At 38.5% G+C, this 20,628-nt stretch overlaps 2 protein-coding genes across 9 annotated transcripts in view; both read right to left on the bottom strand.

Moving 5' to 3' along the window:
- SLC17A8 (solute carrier family 17 member 8) overlaps positions 1–4,145 on the bottom strand; it is a 46,667-nt gene extending 42,522 nt beyond the window's left edge. For 2 of the 4 annotated variants that reach the window (XM_073900434.1, XM_025882462.2), the window contains exon 1: positions 3,125–3,703. In XM_073900434.1, coding sequence (XP_073756535.1) covers positions 3,125–3,255 — 131 coding nt within the window. In that variant the 5' untranslated portion in view covers positions 3,256–3,703. Of the gene's footprint in view, positions 1–3,124; positions 3,704–3,757; positions 3,833–4,121 lie in introns of those variants that run through there. The other 2 variants (XM_073900433.1, XM_073900432.1) reach the window with 2 other exon arrangements.
- A 12,447-nt stretch (positions 4,146–16,592) lies between these two features.
- The window catches only part of SCYL2 (SCY1 like pseudokinase 2), a 60,593-nt gene continuing 56,557 nt past the window's right edge, over positions 16,593–20,628 (bottom strand). For all 5 annotated transcript variants that reach the window (XM_025882397.2, XM_025882399.2, XM_073900435.1 and 2 more), the window contains exon 18: positions 16,593–19,970. In XM_025882397.2, the coding sequence (XP_025738182.1) occupies positions 19,326–19,970 (645 nt within the window). In that variant the 3' untranslated portion in view covers positions 16,593–19,325. The remainder of the gene's footprint in view (positions 19,971–20,628) is intronic.

Consider the following 20,628-nt stretch of genomic DNA (forward strand, 5'->3'; position numbering starts at 1 on the left):
CTTAGAAGCTATGTGACCTTGGGTAACTTACTTAACCTCTCTGTGCCTCAGATTTCTCATCTAAAATGGTTAACTGCAATAAGCCCCACCCCATAGGGTTTAATGGAATTAAATGTGTTTACAGGGCCTGGAATAGATAATGTCTGCCATTATTATTTTATTATACATAAGCAATTAGAGGACACCCATATTGTCATGTAAATTGAATAAATCTACATGTCAATTTCTAGATAACAACTTCCAAATTTAATGCCTTCTATGTCATCTGTTCTAATACTGGACTGTAAGTGAGCATATTCTTTCTTCCTACACTTCTGAAATATTATTGAACTTTTAGCTGATGAAATTGTTCAGCTGCTTTTTATCAATGACTTCTCCAGAAAGGCTAACAATGCCTGACTGTAATCAGCCCATGTGTGAACTTCAAATGCTTCCCTATGCATTTGCCACTCCCCTGATCATGAGGAACTCTCGGTAATTAAAAAGCACCCCAAGAGGGGAGCCTGGGTGGCTCAGTCGGTTAAGCACCCAACTGTTGGTTTCCGTTCAGGTTATGATCTCAGCGTGGTGAGATGGAGTATTGAGCGGTCAGCGCAGAGTCTGATTGAGATTCTCTCTCCCTCTCTCTCTCCCCCTCTGCTCCTCTCCCCTCAATGCATGTGTGTGCTCTCTCTCTCAAATAAATAAATAAAATCTTTTTTTTAAAAAAAGCACCCCAAGAATTCCATTTAGATGATGATTTCAGTTTTCTTCTGATTTTTTTTCCCCATTGGATTCTGCTAACTGGTTTTAGGTGAAAAAATCAGCAAGGGGAGGGAATGTTCATCATATACCAGGCTCTGGGCAAGGCACTTTATATATAAATATCTTATAGACAAGGTGAACACCAAGTGTGTGTCAGAGTTGGTCTCCCTGGAGGAGCCCTAATTCTGGAGCTCTGCTCAGAGACTGTCAGAGCTTACTTAGGGTCAACTTGGGTTGCTAGTCAATTAATGCCTTTTTTTTTTTTTTTTTTTTTTTGCCTTCCTCTGCCAATAATTTCCTTCTAGGATCACAGAAAGAAGGGGTTCGAGTTTGGCTCTATTTTTTCTCAAGTCATCCTACTATTAAGCCAACAGTGATAACATCTCTCAAGTCATCCTACTATTAAGCCAACAGTGATAACATCTAGCATGCATTTAGTGCATTCTGCATCTCAAGCCCTGTTAGCCATTTATCTATTGTGCTGTGATTCACTTCCAAGGAAACCATCCAGAGTCCTAAACACATAGCTCCGTTTCGGGTTGAGGTCGTACAACTTGGAAATTATGAATTTTGTTATATTCCTAAGCAAACCAGTGTGGCAAACAAAAGAATCTTCAAGTAGATCATCTAATCAAACACTGCAAAACCAGCTCTTAGAATAAGTCTCTTACCAAAGAAAGTGATTTAATTTCAAAAAAAAGCAATTCAACTTAATATTGGAAAGAAAATTCTTAAGTGCTTCCTTGTCAAATATTGTATAAACTAAGGTGCAGAGTTTGATGATTATAATGGGGACTGTAATTGACTATAGTCCAAAGTCATGGTTTTTGTTCTTGGCTTTGTCAGATTCCTTTGTCCTCATACTTGAATATGACAACCAAGCCATTGTGCCTTCCTTTTTCATTTTTAATCAAATGAACACCACCACAGTAAGATGGACTTTACCTGGGGAGTACAAAACACAAGGCTAAAACATTCTTCAAAGAAAAGGTCATTATAATCACTTCCTATGTTTGGCTGGTTTATCCTGCTGTCAGCTAGGTTTTTATCTATACACGGTAATTCAGCGTGGGTCTAATTGAAACCTTTTTGTTTTAAACTTTTAAATTAAAGGAAGGGCTGAACCCAGTTCTCTTCCTATGAAAATTCATCAAGAGTGATACAGTGGAGGGCACCTGGGTGGCTCAGATGGTTCAGCGTCTGCTTTCAGCTCAGGTCATGATCCCAGGGTCCTGGGATTGAGTCCCACATGGGGCTCCCTGCTCAGAGGGGAGCCTGCTTCTCCCTCTGCCTCTCTCTCTGTCTCTGTCTCTTAAGAATAAATAAATAAAATCTTAAAAAAAAAAAGAGTGATACAGTGGAAATTTAACACTGACAGGAGCCCCTGTGTTATAAAACCCAAGGAATGGAGTGAATCTCTGTGTGCCTACAAATAGTCCTTTGCATGCTAAAGTTTTTTTTTTTTTTTTAATTTAAGGGATACCATATAAAAGTTAAAAGGAGATGCCAGATGGCATTTTCACTCATCAGGATTAGAAATAGTCATTCAAACATATAAAAATCTTATCAGGAGTATTTTTCACATTTATTTATATCTAGGGTTTAAAGAAGTCACCTTACCTTGTACATAAGGACTGCTTATTAATTCATCTATAAAACCTAGAAAGGCTATATCTATTTAAAAAATCACAAATTAAAATGTCACATCAATTCATTCATTTGCGGCAAACTCTCCTTCCAATAATTATGTATTTTACTTTAAAAAATATTTATTTTTTGGTTTGGACAAAAACATTCATTTTAATGATAGTACATAATATTTTCCCACTGTAACCATGTAAGTTTTTTTTTACCTAAATACTAATTTTTAAAGATACTTTCTTCAAACTATTGTGTAACTCTTCTTTTCTTTCAAAACCATACAATCAGCAACCACCCTATATAGTTTATATAACAAGCTAAACACATCTAATTTTCATTTATAGTGAAAATTTCTTAAAAATTATTTCAACTAAAAGCATAACCATGTAATGGGGTTCCTGATTTTGTCATTATTATTGAATTAACAGGAAATATTATCTCCCTATATCTTTTCTGATTCAATGCCAAACACACAATATACAAAATCACCAGCTCTGCCATATAAGCAGAATGTCTGTCTTGTTATTTTCCTAATTCAATCTTATACTTTCGAGGCATCTTTTTTTTTTCCCTCCAGAGACAGTGTATTGGAGCTGGAAGGGGCTCTAAAAGCTGTCTAATCGGACCTACCCATTCCTTTTTAAAAATGTGACTTTTTAAAATATGAAGCAAAGTCTTTCAAACACTGGCAATGTGAAACTACTCAGAAATAAACCTAAAGTTTGCGTTCAGACTTTACCTTCGTAAAATCCCCAATGAATCTCCCACGGCGTTCTTCACTCCTTCCTTTCCAGGTTTCAGAATTTTTTCTTTGAAGGTATCAAATGTTTTAAAAGGCATTTTGAATGGGTGAGGGGGACCTCCAAGCATTAACAGTTAAATCTCAGAAACTGTCATCCTTTCTCATTTCCAGCGTGGGGACCACTCTGCTCTCCTCCTAGATGAGTAACCTGAAGTCAGTTCTCATGGAGGTAACTACTTAACATCAAAAAGGAAATGAAACCCAGCCCAGAGCTTCCAAGATGAAATACCCCCAAGTCCCCCCCCCCACCACCAAAAAAAGAAGCCAAGCAGTGTCTGGCTAGGAGAGCAGTCCCTTGAAAGCTAGAGCTCAGCAGCAGCCCGTGGCACTGTCTCAGGCAGCCACTCTCAGGCAGAGTGCAGCCTCGCTCCCTCCCCGGGGCTGCAGCTGGAGAAGCTGAAGTGGGCTCCAGCCCACGAGGTGTCCTGAGACCAGCAACAGCATCTGCAGCCTCTCTCCAGCCCCTCCTGCTGCTTTTGACCACATCCCTCTCCTGCCTCACTCAGCCCAGCCCATGGCTCTCACTGAGTGATCCTTTCCAAGGTGATGCTATAGTAACCAGCACAATACCTGCCCCTCAGCCGCTGGGGCTTATTAATGGGCTGTCAGCCAGAGCAGACACCCAGGGTGAAGTGAATGAAGCATTTACAAGTCTCTGCTTCTCTGAGGTCTAGCCTTACAGACGGGCTCTCAGCCACCCCATTACACCTCATATGTCCCTCGTGGGAGCCATGAAACAGTTTCTCAGCCAGACACTAGTGTGGATGTGGTCCTTGGAGCAACACTTGCGCTCCAGGGGGCTAACTGCAAGTATCTAGGAAGGCATTCATTTGCTCCCGATCAACAGAGCAGGATCTCTCAAGGTGTGGTGTGGAGGTGCCATTGGGACCACCTAACTGAAGGTATTGGAGCCAGTCCTGGTACGTGCTTAGACCTCTTCATGGGTCCTCATTGTCCGCAGGAGAAATCCAAATTCTTTATTATTTATCATGGCTCACAAGGCCTCCATGGGACCCCTGCCTTGTTTCTTGTCACTCTGCTCTTCATATCAGCCCTTCACTGAATTCATGGAGCCCCATATAGCCTCCAGGGTTTGCTCAAGTTGTACCCTCTGCCCCGGTAACACTCCACACCCTTCATCTGGGAAGTGTCAGGGGATTCTTAAGTCTCACCAAGACATCTCTTCCTCTAGTAACCCTCAGCGACAAGATGTCCCTCCTCCACGCCTCCAAATCACCTGGCCTCTACCCTGGTAGGACCTGGCACATAGTGGGGTATAACCTAAAGGGTAGTTGGAGTGGGGTTAAAATAGCACATGTTGCTCCATATTTATTGGCAGCAGGTGACACCTCTGTAAACGACACTGCCATGAAGAAACAGCTTTCATCTGCAAGGCTCCAGTGCTCCAATCTCCCAGTCTGCACACGCCTGACAAGTCCTGCGCTGTGGGCTCTCAGATTGCCCAAAAGTCACGTCCACAGGACTGGGCACTGCCAACTGCAGGCTGCAGTCCAACCCTTCTTCAAGATTTGAATTAAGTTATCTAAATCAGAGCTGGATCCTTGGTAGATTAAATACTACTACCAATAATAACTATTATTATTATGGCTAAAATTTTATCGAGCTCTATGGCCCAAATGCTGTTAAGCATGCTTCGTGTATTATCACAATCCTCCCAACACTGCTTTGTGATTAGTAACTCATTTTTCCCAATTTCACGAACAGGAAACTGAGGCAAAGAGGTTAGACTTGCCAGGCGTCCGATCCAAATAGCCTGGCTACCGCTGTTCTCACCTGTCTCTCTTCGCGTCTCTCTCTCTCTGTTTCCTCCCCATCACACCCTCCGCTTCGCCTCCTCTGACTTTACTGAGGGCTATTTTGTATATTGTATAGTCCATCCATTTCAAGTGGACAATGATTTTCAGTAAATTTACCAAATTGCGCAATAATGGTGGTTATTATGTGCTTATGCTAAAGCACAAAGCAGATAGAATGGATCTATCACCCCCCAAACATCCCTTATATTCACTGTTAATCCCCATCTCTCATCCCTACTCCCAGTCCCAGGCAACCATTAATCTACTTTCTGGCTCTATAGATTTGTCTTTTCTGGACACTTCATATCAATGAAATCATACAATATATGCTCTCCTGCGTCTGTTCTTTCACTTATAATAATAAGTATAATACTTATGCTTTACTTTATACTATAGTAGATTTTACTATACTATATATAATACTTATACTGCCTTCCTTCACTTATAATAATAAGTATAATAATTACGTATAATAATTTTGAGGTTTGTCCAAGTCACAGCTCATATCAGTAGTTTGTTCCTTCTTTTTTTCTTTTCTGTGGAATATTTCACTATATGGGCTTACCACATGATGCCTGTCCATTGACCTGTTGATGGACGTTTAGGTTGTTTCCAATTTCAGGTTATTATGCATAAAACTGTTAAGAACATACCTGTGCAAGTCTTCACATGGACATATCTCTTCATTTCTCTTGGGTAAATACTGGGAGTGAAATTGCTGGGTCATACCGTAGGTATATGTTTAACTTCTTAAGAAAATGCCAAATTATTTTCCAAAGTGGCTGCATTATTTTATATTTCCACCAGCATGTATGAGGGCTCCCATTTCTGCACATCCTCACCAATATTTGCTATCTATTTTAGTATAACCATTCTAGTGGGTATGAAATGGTATCTCATTGTGGTTTTAATTTGCATTACCCTGATGACTAATGACATTGATGACCTTTCCATGTGCTTATTAGCCATTTTTATGTCTTTTTTGGTGAAATTTCTATTCAAGTATTTTAACCATTTTTTAAATGAGATTTTTGTCTTATTATTGAAGCGTATATGTTTTCGATCCTCTTTTCAGATTATGTGTTCTGCAAATATTTTTTCTTGGTCTGCCATTTGTCTTTCCATTTTCTTCATGCTGTATTTTGAAGTACAAAAAAATGTTTAATTTTGATGAGGTCCAATTTCAGTTTTTTCTTTTACAGACTGTGCTTTTGTTTATATATCTAAGTAATCTTTGACTAACCTGAAGTCTTAAGGATTTTTCTCCTAATTTTTCCTCTACAGGTTTTGTTTCAGCTCTTAAAGTCCATGATTATTCCAAGCTCATTTTTATATATGGTGTGAGGTAAGCATCTAAATTCATCATTTTCCATGTGGATATCCAGTTGTCCCAGCACCATTTGTTAGAAAAGCTATCCTGGATTAATTGCCTTGGCACCTTTGTCAAAAAATCAGTTGAACATAAAAGTCGATTTCTGGACTGTCAATTCTTTCTATTGATCTTCATGTCTATCCTTACACCAGTATCACAATGCCCTAACTATAGCTTAATAATAAGTTTTGAAATTGGGAAATGAAAGCCCCTATTATTTAAAAAAATTGTTTTGGCTATTCTAAGTCTTTTACACTTCCATATAAATTTTAGAAGCAGCCTGTCAGTTTCTGCAAAAATTCCTGTCAGCCATGTGCTCTTAAAAGGATAGTTTCTGGCCACCAAATTTACCATCCACAAACCCTCAAGGCTGAGAATGCTAAGACCCCAGGACATCACACATCCGATCACTCCACCAAGTCTTTACCTGTTTCCAAAAAAGCTCACTCATTCATCAAAAGCAAATCCAGGGGCGCCTGGGTGGCTCAGTCGGTTAAGCGTTTGCCTTCGGCTCAGGTCATGGTCCCAGGGTCCCGGGATCAAGCCCCACATCCGGCTCCCTGCTCCGCGGGAAGCCTGCTTCTCCTCCCTCTCCCACTCCCCCTGCTTGTGTTTCCTCTCTTGCTGTGTCTTGCTCTATCAGATAAATAAAATCTTTAAAAAAAATTTTTTTTAAAAAAGCAAATCCAATCACAATATGATAAGTACACTCTCTCACTACAGAAAGCATCCACTGGTAGAACTTCTAACCCAATTCTCAGTCCCTAGATATTCTTAGGTTGCTTATCTCTTAGAGCACACTATGGAAGCAGTACTAGACAGAGACCACAAGAACCTCTTTCTGAAGGGTCAATGGCTGCTGAAAACACTAACCATTCCTAAAGAATTAGCTTTCATGTTGCTCATGAAACACACTTAAGTCTACAAAAGTTTCTTCGTGGTGATTTTAGATGGTTGATAATGGTAATAACTGACCTTTATGGAGTAGTTTCTCTGTGTCAGACTTTAAGCACTCAACTCATGTGACCCCTGCAACGACCCTCTGAGATAGGTGCCATTCATTATTATGCCATCTACAGGTGAGGAAATGGAGGTACAGAGAGGTGAGGTAGACTTGCTCAAGTGCACACAACTAAGAAACTAAACAGAGATGGCAGATGAACCCAGAAAGTCGGGCATCAGAGCCTGTACTTTTAGCTTTCACACTAGAACTGTGGACAATAGAGACAAGAAAATATAAAACCAGACTTTAAAGAATTGAGGCTTATTTTATTCCCTTGTTTTTCTTGAAGGCCTACTATGTGGCAGGCCCTTTTGAGGCACTGTGAAAGGCTGAAATGTGAAATGCCTCTTAAGGAAACCAACCAACCGGAAAACAAGTCCGTGCTGCGTAGCGAGTGCCACATCTGGAGTTACGGGAGTGCAGGCAAGGACACTGCCCTTGGCTTGCAGATGGGGAGTGGGACGGGGCTTCCTAGAGGAGGGGGTGGTAGTGTTACTTTTTAGGGATGAGAGAGGGAGGCAAACGAGAGAAAAAAATGTGGGAGCAAAGACTTACATGAGAAAGCGTGGCATCTGAGGGAAACTTGCCTACCTGCAGGGTTGGGTGGGTGTGCCATGAGGTAGAAAACAGAGTCACAGTGATGATTGTGAGCTTTATACAATTCCAACTGTTAAACACTAGATCCCCATCTCAAAATATCGAATAGTGTAAAGATACAGGAAATGATGTGTAGAACAGAACCCCCTGAGGGCCATGAAACGAAAGTTTTGGCTTGTTTTGGGATAGGTAGACCAAATGTTTATTAGAAAAGTTCCAGCCATCGACATGTATTTGATGACTTACTGGCATCCTGTACCAAAAAAGACTCTTCCCTTAGAGTCTAAGGGAAGACCTTAGACTAAGACCTCTTTAGAAATATTTGTCCAGATCACAGCAATTCCTCATTCTCAGGGAACTTCCAAGCCTTTTATGGTGATAGGCCTCTGTAGACACTATAATGTTTCCCAACTCCCCTGACCACTGCTGGATGGATCAGGGGTGGGCCCCTGCACCAAGCTGAGGCAGTCAGGCGCCAGATTCTCCTGGTAATTTAACTTTGGAATTGAAAGCCTGCTAGTTAATTGGGCAGAACCCCAGGGCTGTAACTGTGAAGTGGTTACATTCATCTCCGGACTGGAGATGCAGAGAACACTGGTCTGGCAAAGAAAGGAATGAAACAGAATGAAACTACCAGGGTGAGTATGGCTCTGCTTGTAATGGCCTTCCAGTTCCTTGTGTCTAGACCCAGCTGTTCTACCCTTGGGTTTCATGAAATACCCACACCCTTATAACAAATTGACCTTTTGTAGCCTACTCTAGTTAAAGACAGCTTCTGCTCCTCACGGATAAAGAATTTTGACCATTGCAGTGAGTTAAAACTCAAATCCTATAACGCCAAGACTGCCTCTACGTACACCATACAGGCAAGCCTGACTGTCCAGTTTAATGACAGATAGGATTTCTAGTCCCCAACAGGGAAAGGAGTAGAGCTCTTGGGCTGGTTGTGAGCTGACATTCCAATCTACCTGGGATGGGGGTGCGGGGAGAGGGCAGGTAAGCAAACAAATCCCAAACAACCTGAAGATAATTATTCAAGAACTTAATTCCACCAAATCCACTCAAAGTGTCACGTGGAGAATTGTAACCAGGCTTAAGCTTATGACCAAAAGTTATTCACCTTTTCGGATAAGAAACTTCATAAGGAAACAAAGGTAATGAAGAAAACTAATCATCTTGAGGTCCCTTCTCTCCTGAATTCTATGTCAGCTTGTCCAGCCAATCCCTTTCTCCACCCCAGCTCCACACCCCTCCTACCCATCCTCCATCACATACTGAGACTGGCATAAAAATTTCTATTTTTTCCAGGACTTCCCTCAACCTTTTACCATTTAAAATTATATTGTTGGTAACTCTCAGTACTAATCAGAATGTATATAAAACGATTTTTTTCATCACACTTCCACATTCAACATTCATTCTTTGTATTAATAGTCAAGGTTGTATACAAAGCAATTTCAAGTATCTCATTTGATTCTCACAACAACCCTGTGGAACACATATGGATATCAAGACTCAATTCTGCCCAAGGCAACCTGACTAGTAGAATGTGGAGATCTGGGGGTAGGTCCTGACACCCATTTCCTGAGTTGATAATACCACAGTACACAGCACACTGTGATCCTATAACCCTACTGTGGGTACTGAAGACAGCCTTTAACGTAACTCAGGAAAGGTGTGCTCAAAATCTTCGTACCTTTAAAAATGTCATTGAGGGGTGCCTGGGTGGCTCAGTCCACTAAGTGTCTGACTCTTGATTTCTGCTCGGGCCACTGTCTGAGGGTCTTGAGAGGGAGCCCCGAGTCAGGCTCTGCGTTGAGCATGGAGCCTGCTTAGGATTCTCTCCCTCTCTCTCCCTCCACCCCTCCCCCATCTTGAGCTCTCTAAAAAATAAATTCTACCTCTGAAACTAATAATACACTATGTATTAAACTGAATGTAAATAAAAAATTAAAGGGGCACCTGGGTGGCTCAGTTAAGTGCTCAGGTCATGATCCTGGGGTCCTGGGATTGAGCCCCACATTGGGCTCTCTGCTCAGCAGGGAGCCTGCTTCTCCCTCTCCCTCTGCCCGCCCCCTGCTGGTGCTCTCTCAGGCATGCTCTCTTTCTCTCAAATAAATAAAATCATTTTTTTTAAAAAGCTAATTTATTAATTATAAATAAATAAATAAATATAACAACATTGAGCACCTAACTATAGGTAAGCTTGTGCAGCTACTGTGGAAATTTTAGAAATAAAGTTGGGTGCTGATTTTTAAAATTACACCCTAAATTGTTGGCTTTCACTAAAAAGTTCCACCAAAAAGTAGGGCCAACCAGTAGTGAAATCCAGAGAAATTGACATGAAACACTGACGTACTAGGCCCTGGATTGAGAGTGCCACTTTCCACCCAAGTGTGATAAGATATTCTTTCTAAGGTAAATGGCAACCTTTAGCCCATTCTATAGTAATTGCTTCCTTATCTCTCTTTCTGACTTGAGTTTCTTGATAGCATTTTATTCCCACAAAGTAGAATGATGAAGTATATACACAAAGTAGAATGACCAGATATTATCTCCATTCTACAAATCAGGAAACTGAGGCTGAAACTCAATAGTTTGTTCAAAGTTACAGTTTGTGGTAGGGCCAGGATTTAAACCTGATTACAAATGTTCATTATGCCCTGCTGATTCAGGTCCATCAATAGAGCATTGTTGGTCCCATTATATTTCAGCTCACTGTGAGTTGGGTACTAGAATTCAATTAATTTGGCTCTATGTTCCTAAATCATAGGAATGTAAGTTTATACCATTAAATGAAATACATCTCCATATACTTTGCAAACATAAGGTTGCATATATGGACACCCTGGAAATATATCCAATTCTATTTTTGGTTCATCACTGTAACTGCCTAGATATTAGGTGTCATTAATTTTTTTCCCAATTAATGAAAATTTAAAAGACAGTCAAATAATAAAAATATAGAAAGGCAGGATGTCCACACAGCATGGAATAATTTCTAAGTGTTTCACATTTTTCAAAGAAGAATTTATTTATGACATGAATTCCTTGTATTTATGAAGCACTTTTAACTTCATTCTTAACTGCTTCTTTGATGCTTATAACTACCTAGAGGACCAGGTTGGGCAGACTACCCCACTTTACTGTTGGAGCCAACAGCACGGAGGAGGCCAGTAATGTACTTAGTTCTTTTGACATCCTGGGAAGAATTGCACTAGAAATCATACCCATATATTCATCTGCTGGCTGTCACTGGATGCCTTTAACAAATTACTTATCATTTCATCTTAGAGAATCCCATTCCCCACAGACCCAGCACAAGACACTGAATTATCAACTCTCAAGTCTGTTTTCTGGCTTTAAAGATGAGAGAATTTATTTTTCTTTAACATGTGTTATTGTCTGGACACTTTTGAGTATATAATGGTTCAGACTCAGTCGATATCCCTATTTGTAAGTAACTGGGGAAATACTGGTTCATTTCATCCATGGAAACACTTTCCAGCTCTGCTTTACACACAATGAATGGTGACTTGAAAATAAGATTCAATAGCTTAGGTTGTGTCCAAGGCCAAAATATCCTAGAAAATCTGATAATTAGCAAATGCAGTTGCATCATAATAAGGCAACCTGAAAATGTGAGCAGAAATCAAGATCAGAGGATATTTTGAAGAATTCTTCACCACCTTCACTTTCAAGTTCAGATGGAACCCAGAGTGTCCACATAATTTCAATATATGGAGCAGCTAACAGGCTTCATATTTAGGGCATAAAGAATCAAGATGAAACAAACCTTTACACCTTGGACGTGTATTTCTTGTGAGGTCCTATCCTCATAAATTCAATACTAGAAGCCAAATACTCTAATCAGTCTATCACAGCCTGCTGGTGTTCAAACATACCTGCAAAAGTGCCAATGGAGTACACCATTTATTGGGAGACAGTGACATCTTCTGGTAGTTTATAGACTAAATACATTTATGCCAGACTAAATACATTAGCCAGACATTTTTTTTCCAGTGGAAACCAGCCACTGTTTTAAAGGAATAGATTTACTTACCTATTTGGTATACCTTTATTGTACCCATAAGTGCAAATTCTTAAATTTCTGAAATGAACGAAACATAAATTAGCTAAAAAAGGACGTTATATAGCTCACTTGCTCCTTGCCTTCTCATCCCTGGGTTCATCTAATATGGACAGTTTTAAGCAGCTAATGTTAATTCCACTTTTCCTGGTAATCAAAGTCATTTAACCAGACTTGCCTTAATTCAAGCATTTTCATATAATCTTCAAATTCCAAAAAACCTGCTCCCTATTCCCCTCCACAGTGTATACAGCTTAATTTGGGAAAATGTGATCCCTAAAGTAATCATTTGATAGCATCAAAAACAATTTTAAAAGGGCAGTATAAACAACTCACTGTCAGCATGTTGAAAAAAAAAAAAGGCAGCATGCACGGCTGACCCTGTGTCCCATCTCTTGAGGAAGCCTTCTGCACTCCTAAGTCTAGGTTGGGCTTGTCTCCTATGTAGATCTGTCACGTTACTGTCCTGTGATCGTCTGCTTACTCAGCTATCTTTATAACTACAGTGCAAATTCCTTGAGGGCAAGGCCTATATCTCATTACTATTTGTGTCCCAAAAATCTCACTTTGCCAAACCTATAACCTATTTTTGACTTTTTTGAAGAATGCATTCAAACCATGCTAGGTGAGGTATCTGTTCTTCATTCAAACAGATATTATTTTAGAGGCCTAGGTCCATCATTAGGAAGATGAGGATATCTATTGAATACCTACTATGTGCCTGGAGCCTTGCCAGGTACTTTACACACTTTAACTTCATTTAGTCCTAATAAGCCTGTAAAGCATGATCCTCATTTTATGGCTGGGAAAACTTATTGTGGTCAGCTAGTGAAAGAGACAAGACTTAAACTCATTCTCTCCATATACTTATTTATACCCTTATTCCAAAATGAGAATTTCTAAAGAAATGATATAAAACTGCAAAGAAAAAAAAAGGAAATCAGAACAAAGGAGAAAGAGGAATTTAAAAAATCAGAACCAGAAGGTAAACACTAAACAGTGCATAGTGCATACAATTAACATACTATACATTTGCTACAGGTTGCATATATGGACTTCATTCTTAAGTGCTTCTTTGGCTGAACTTCCCAGCTGTTAATATGGTTTGTTACATTATTCAGAGACATTCTTTCAAAGATAAGGGCAAACCAGTTACTTAGAAGCACATTTACTCCTGAACTGAAACCTGAAATTTCTCCTATGGGTCCTCAAAGAAGCTATTGTATCTTAAGAGTGAACCATCGTCATCCCTGGCATGAATTTAAGTTTCACAATACAGTCCAAAGCTAAGTGTGGTAAAGGAACTGGATGTGTAGCCAAAGGTGCCCCAGACACAAAGGTCTCCATAGAGGGCTTAATTTCATTCACAATTTCTAGAGAAATGGACTGATTACTCAATTTTTTGGCCTCTTCCATACATTTCTCAAAAATGAGATTCTGAACATTGGACAATAGAGTTAAAGGTTGTTCTCTGACAAGTACCTGGGGCACAGGTATTATTGCTGATTAAGGGCACGTGCATAATCACTGGTGCTGGGAGAGAGAGGACATCCCTTCCGAAAGTGGAGCAGCCTCATGAGGATATTGCTTCAGGGAGAGGTCTTTCCCCCTCTTCACAGAAGGGATCTTAAGAGTACCTACTGTTAGGAACCATGAGAGACTATGGACTCAGAAACAAACTGAGGGGCGCCTGGGTGGCTCAGTTGGTTAAGCAACTGCCTTCGGCTCATGATCCTGGAGTGCCTGGATCCAGTCCCACATCGGGCTCCCTGCTCAGCAGGGAGTCTGCTTCTCCCTCTGACCCTCTTCCCTCCTGTGCTATCTCTCACTCTCTCTCTGTCAAATAAATAAATAAAATCTTAAAAAAGAAAAAGAAAAGAAACAAACTGAGGGTTCTAGAGGGGACGGGGTGGGGGGATGGGTTAGCCTGGTGATGGGGATTACAAAGGGCACATACTGAATGGAGCACTGGGTGTTATATGCAAAAAATGAATCATGGAACACCACAGCAAAAACTAATGATGTAATGTATGGTGATTAACATAATAAAATAAAAATTTAAAAAAAAGAGTACCTACTGTTAGAGACAAGATTTTCTTAAAAATAAGTTTGGATCTGTTTCAACACATGAACAAATGTATAAATCATGTCACCTCCATACAGCATGAATGCTATCATTTTAGCTCGAAATTTTTTAAAAGCATACCCAAAAAACCCCAACTTTATCTGGCTCCAGTCCTATGCACTCTTAAGCTTCTAGTGTCCCCTGAAAATGCCCCATATCAGATTTTCATTGGATCATTGCATTTAGAAAAACTGGCAAGCTTAAGTACAGACTTAGAAGACCTGTATGAATGTTGATTCCTACCTTCAAACTCTAGACATTAAAGTCTCAGTCTCACTGACTTATTTATAAGGTGACTTTCCAAGGAACCTAGGCCATCAACAAAGGAACAGATAGAAAAAGTAGAAGGAAAAAGATAAAAATTGTAACTGCATCAAATAGGAATAATTAAAGTAGCTAAACCATATTTCCACTATGAGCACATTTAAAGAACTTTTAGGAAGAAAAGTGTTAATATAGGCTAGGTATATATAATCAACCCCATAATCACTTTTGCTAGCAGCATAAATGTATATCCTATGGCCCCATTTTTAAATGGCTTAGTAACAACATAGAGTTGTCAAATCATTAAGGTGTACACCTGAAACTAATATAACATTGTATCTTTATAGTTCAATAAAAAAAATTAATACTATTTTAAAATTTATAAATAAAATGGCATAGTAGATTCAGGAGTCTACCAGTAAGGGTGAGGTCAGGAGAGAACCCACAGATATCTGAATGGGGAAACTTAAAATAATTGTTACCCAGTAGTAGAAGGTGGTTAACTAATTCAAGGGATAAAAGAGGACTTTAACCTTTGAGTACAGGAACAGCAGTTGCAGAAAAAAAAGCAGCTACCTCGTGACTGGGAGAAAGTGAAAAAAATTAAGGAACTAAAGACAGCTAGCTGCCTGAGGGAATGGCTGAGCTGTCACGGAAGCAGCCCATGGGAGCTGCTCCAAAGGGACAGTACGGTTGGGAGAACCTCACTGGCGCGCGGCTGGAACTCTCCTGCTGGGACTGCTGAGCTCCTACGGTGAATTGAAAACGGAGAACTCAGACCCAGAAGTCACGTGTCTTCTTGCAGCTCTTCCTTTGCAGTGCCACTTTCAGGGCCCTCTATCAATGAAGCCTAACACTCTGCCAAGCTGTCGAAAGAGACAAGTTTATAGGGTCCAGCTGCAGCATCACAAAGCAGGGCAGAAAAGGATAGGTTTGGAGCTGGGAGAGAGTTAAGTTGGTAACTGCCATGGTTCACTCTTACGGCTACTTAGCCTCTATATACACCTACACTACGTGATACAGTTGCTACTAGCAACACGTGGCTACTGAGTCCCTGAAATGTAACTAGCCTGAACTGAGATGTGCTCAGTGTAAAATATATACGGCAGCTCAAAGACTAGGTTACAAAACAAAACGTAAAATATCTCATTAAATTTTATATCAATTCTATGTTGAAATACTTCGGCTCTAGTCGGTTAAAATATATTATTACAATTAACTTCACCTATTTTTGCTTTTTAATGAGGTTACGACAAAATTTTAAATTACATACGTGGCTTCCACCGCAAGTGAGTGGCTGGAGAAACTTGGCTACTTTGGACAGAAAAAGTTTATAATATCCAACAAGCTCCATTTTGGTAAAATGGTTTTTCCCACTGCACCCCTCCTCCTCAAGGTTACATACTTTAATTCTGCTACATGTCTGGGTACTGCAAGCACTGCTAACCCGGCTCCCTCAGCCCTCCTCACCTCCTCACCCACAATTCAGAGAAGCAGAGAGGCTGATTCTGACCACAAACATTTGTTTTGTCATCTCCCTCTCCTTCTTCAATGCTAATTTTTTCCAACATAAATATACTTCTGGTATCAAATGATTACTGAACACATACTTGCTACACAGAATAGTCTCAACAAAAGCAACTCCAGAAGAATTCGTAAAATAAGGGATACAAAACATGCAACATGGTAGGGAGTATCAGATTGGATATTAGGAAAAAAAAAAATCTAGCATTCTATTCCTGGCTCTGACCTCCTTGGGTGAGGCCATGTAAGTATCTGGTCTTCTATTTCTACATCTGCTTGGAAAATGGGCTGAATTATCATGAAATTCTTTTGGAGATTGTAAAGATGTGTGTGTGTGTGTGTGTGTGTGTGTGTGTAATGAACAGGATAGAATTTTTAAAAAATCAGAATATACCACATGTATTAAAGACATTTTCTGAAACTTTTGTTTCAGGTATATATTTTATATACTGGTTTCCAGTGGAAGATATATTACTGTCACAGTTACAGTTTGAAAGCCACCAACGTAAATGATCTCTTAAAATCCTAGTTTAAATTCTTACATTCATTTGGCTCAAAAATTATTTCAAGACCAGTAAATCACAAAGCATAAAATCACAACTTAATATGGAGATTTTTATCAAAGCTAAAATTTATTTGGTACATACTCTGTGCTGCTATCGGGTATTTTCACATATATCTTTTCTTTTAATCTTGTAAAAGCAACCATGTCAGGTATTTTACAGGTCAAAAAAATAACAAAAACCTACACTTCCTCAACTTGTTCAGGTGAAAAGAATTATAAGCACTCCAAAATAAAAACAAAAACAAACAAAAACCAGCCAAGTACACAGTCCATTTCCATCTCCTTTTATACATCTTCTCACACATTTTAGCATTAGGAGAATAAGGAACCAACTCAAATAAAGGGAATCTTTCTTGTCATTTTTGTCTACAGGTACTTTTTACCCACCAACTTTCTACTCTAAGCACAAGGGCTTAATAAATGCTGTCAATATCTGAAATAATTTTAAAGTGATGTTAATATTTTGAAAATTTTGTTCACATAGAAATACAAGCCTAAAAATGGCACTATATTTCTTTTAGATGTAATTTCCTTCTTTCTTTCTTTTTCTTTCCTTCTTTCTTCCTTTTTTTTTCTTTTTTTTTTTTAAGTAAGCTGTATGCCCAATGTGGGGCTCAAACTCACAACCCTGAGATCAAGAGTTGCATGCTCTACTCACTGAGCCAGCCAGGCGCCCCTCAGATGTAACTTTTCAACAGGCAATGGTAACAGTTCAATTGATGGAAATGATTTAGATAATACATCTTCAAGAAAACAGAAAAAGTGTAGGAAAAAATTTCTAAAAATGTAGCACCATTACCTGAATGAATTAGCAAATTTCAAGATGTGAAAATTATCTAAGAATTAAATATTTTTTCAAATAATCTATCTTTATATTTAGAAGTTCAAATTATATGTTGTTATATTCAGCTTTCCTTCTAATTAGGAGCTCAACACTGACATCAAGTTATTTTACAAAATAAAAAGCAAATTCTTCATAAACAGTGACTACTAAATTGTTAGGAAATTCTTCAACATTAGGCATTTACTCCATATGCGAACTTTTCTCAAGAGAAAATTAGTACTGTGTTATAAACAAGACATAATCTGGTCGCGATGTGAATGTATTTGACAGAAACATTTGATCTTCCTAGTGCCTTTCATTTCTTGGATAAATTTCTTCAACATTCCCATGAATCTTTTTTCTAAAACCATATAATAACAAAATACAACTCATACAGAAACCAGATACAAAGCTGACCTTTTATTTTTTAAAGTACCCCCTTACTGAATAATGCCAGCAATACTAACACCAAATTACATTTTATAATCAAGTAATGTATATTCCATGTATATTTTTAGCGTGTGTGTGTGTGTATCAATGACACACTAAACTTCATATGATTTATTTTAAATGATTGCTGGTTTCAGAGACTTAAAAACCACAAACTCTATGGCAGCAACTATAATGCATATAAAGTTCTCTGAAAGATCATTTTTAAGTTATCACATAATGGTGAAATATAATTTAAACAAAATACAAAGGACATTTACAGCGTAAGGCTCTGTGGTTGAACAATCAGCACATCAAAGGAAAGTATCAGAGAAAGGCTTTAAAAAAAAAAAAGCATGTTTCCTGTTAGAAGAATTTTATCTTTCCTAAAAATGGCTAATTGTGGACATAAAAACGTTCAAACAAAAAGTTCCTTAAATTTCTAGAAAACGATTAAACTTCAGTTGCAATAATTGATGAGGTCCAACTTTACCATGATAAGCTGAAAATTAATCTGTTGGTAGCGAGAAGATACAACTGCTCATTTTTAGAGAAGTAAAGTTTATTACATTTGAAACAATACAGCAGAAATCTCAAAAGTTTACTCATTAAATATAGTTTCTTACAAATATCCTTTTGAAAATGCAATTCATATATGCTGCAACCTCAGAAGTTTGAATTCAAAATGAAATATGAAGGCAAGAGTCAGAGAAATCATGTCAGAGGGCTTTGTCAAATATCTATACAAATCAGTACATATTCTTCTGTCTGTGATACAGTAGGAAAGAAAGTGATTCTAAATATATCGAAGTAAATGCAGAAAAATACATTACTATTTGAGGCAGACCATGCTAAAATATCATTTACAATGATTAGTTTGCATTTAAGATGGTTAAATAATGGCTTTAGTTCGAACCAATGAAATCAACGTTAAGTAAAATTTTGCAGTATTTGCTCAGTCTTTTGTATTGAACATTAGTTCATCTGAGAATAAGATTGGAAAAAGCAAGTGACCTGATCCTTTTCGTTATCATTATCTCAGTCAGACTAAATGCAAACAAATCAACAGAGCATCAAGATTTTTCATACATTAAAATGAAGACTAATGACTTGTGAAGGCAGACTGTGTACCATGTTCATATTCATTTTAACATATGAAACTTGCATTAAACAGCAACTCAATTTTTTAAATAAACCAAGATTTACAAGCTAAAATAAACATTTGATTTAAAAATTCTGCTATTCAAGATACTCAGGTGTCTTTTTTCTCTTTGAGATTGGTAAGGGTTGGGTCTTTTAAAAAACCTGAAGAGGAGGTGGTAAGAGGAAAAAAATCCTCAATGCTTTTAAAAACTCAGCTGTTAGGAGTCCATACAACTACTATGCTGGCATGGAAACAAGGTGTTTTCTGTCACAGAACCATTCACTTCCCCACAGAAGTAGTTCCTCCAAGCCAACTATATAAAGATGTAAATCAGCAAACCCATGATTAAAATTGAAGTATTTCTTCAAAAATAGAGCAAGACACCTCACCCAAAAAGATCTTTTAAATCATTGCTAGCTGAACTGCTATTGGTCATAGTAGTTGGTGGCTGTGCAAAGTTCTGTGGGTTAAAGAAAGGATTAGCCTGCATACCGAAGGCAGATTGTCCTATCATGTTCATCTGTGTTCCCATAACTGAACTGCCCATACCTGGAGACCCTTGCGGAGGTACAAACTGATTAAGCCACTGATTTGGTTTCTGTTGTGACAATTGGTTCATGCTAACTTTGGGTTTCTGAGGGCCAAAGAGATTATTAAGAGCAGACATATCTGTGGGTCTTTGTTGAGTTGGCTTTGCACCAGCAGGAGGAACACTCACAGCACTGAAGTTTGGCAAAGTGGAAGGTGTTCCCAGTGTCATTTTGGTCACTCCAGGTGTGCTTGGACTACCAAATAAGTTCTGGTTTGTATTAACTGGCATGCTGAATCCTGAAGTCTGAAAGCCCATGTTAGCATTTAAGCCGTTGGTCAAATTTCTTTTGGTATTATCAGTTGGTGTAGAAAACATCATGCCAAGGCCCATGGAAGGAACAGAAGTGAAGGTACTTGAAGCAGAAATTTTAGGCGTACTAACAGATAGGCTGGTCAAAGATGACATGTTATCCATCAACGTGTCTGTCAAGTCCTTAGTCTGAAAAATATGAGGGAATTACTTTATCTCTAAGATTTCTAAATTAATTAAAGTCAGTAAATGACAAGTTAAAATTAAGCTCCGCAGTCTTTACCAAGTTAGCAAACCACAGTCCACAGGCCAAATCCAGACGGCCACATATTTTTATATGGTTTTTACAGATAACATTGAATTGAACATGAACACTGAACATGAAACCAACCTGCAATCAATTTGATGACAGGGAACACTAAATTTGAATTCCAATTAAATAAAATGCTCCCCAAAATAGAAATGTGCTCTTCTCATTGGTAGATCTATATTGCAAAAAGGATACTCCATTACTTTTATATTTTGAATTGTATCACAATTTTGTGGAAATTTGTTTTCTCTATTCTTATAAAAGTACCTACAAAATATTTTTTATTTTGCCTCTTGGCCCACAAAGATTTTTCTCGGAAGAATTTTAGTGATTAGGAGATAGCAAAAAATAATTTAAAGAAAGCTTTTAAGATAAAGTTATTTCTGCAGCAAGAGTGTAAACTCTCTACAAGCAGGAACTTAGAATAGTGCCTGACAGAACAGGAAATAAATATTGGTCAGGACATATAGTTAAGTATTCCTAAATCAAGTTACAGACCTGACTATAACTGAAAAGTCAAAAATTAAAAATTACTTT

This window comes from Callorhinus ursinus, unplaced genomic scaffold (genome assembly GCF_003265705.2).
Source record: "Callorhinus ursinus isolate GAN/ISIS: 27379988/994484 unplaced genomic scaffold, GSC_fseal_2.0 scaffold14, whole genome shotgun sequence".
In the NCBI taxonomy this organism is placed as follows: domain Eukaryota; kingdom Metazoa; phylum Chordata; class Mammalia; order Carnivora; family Otariidae; genus Callorhinus; species Callorhinus ursinus.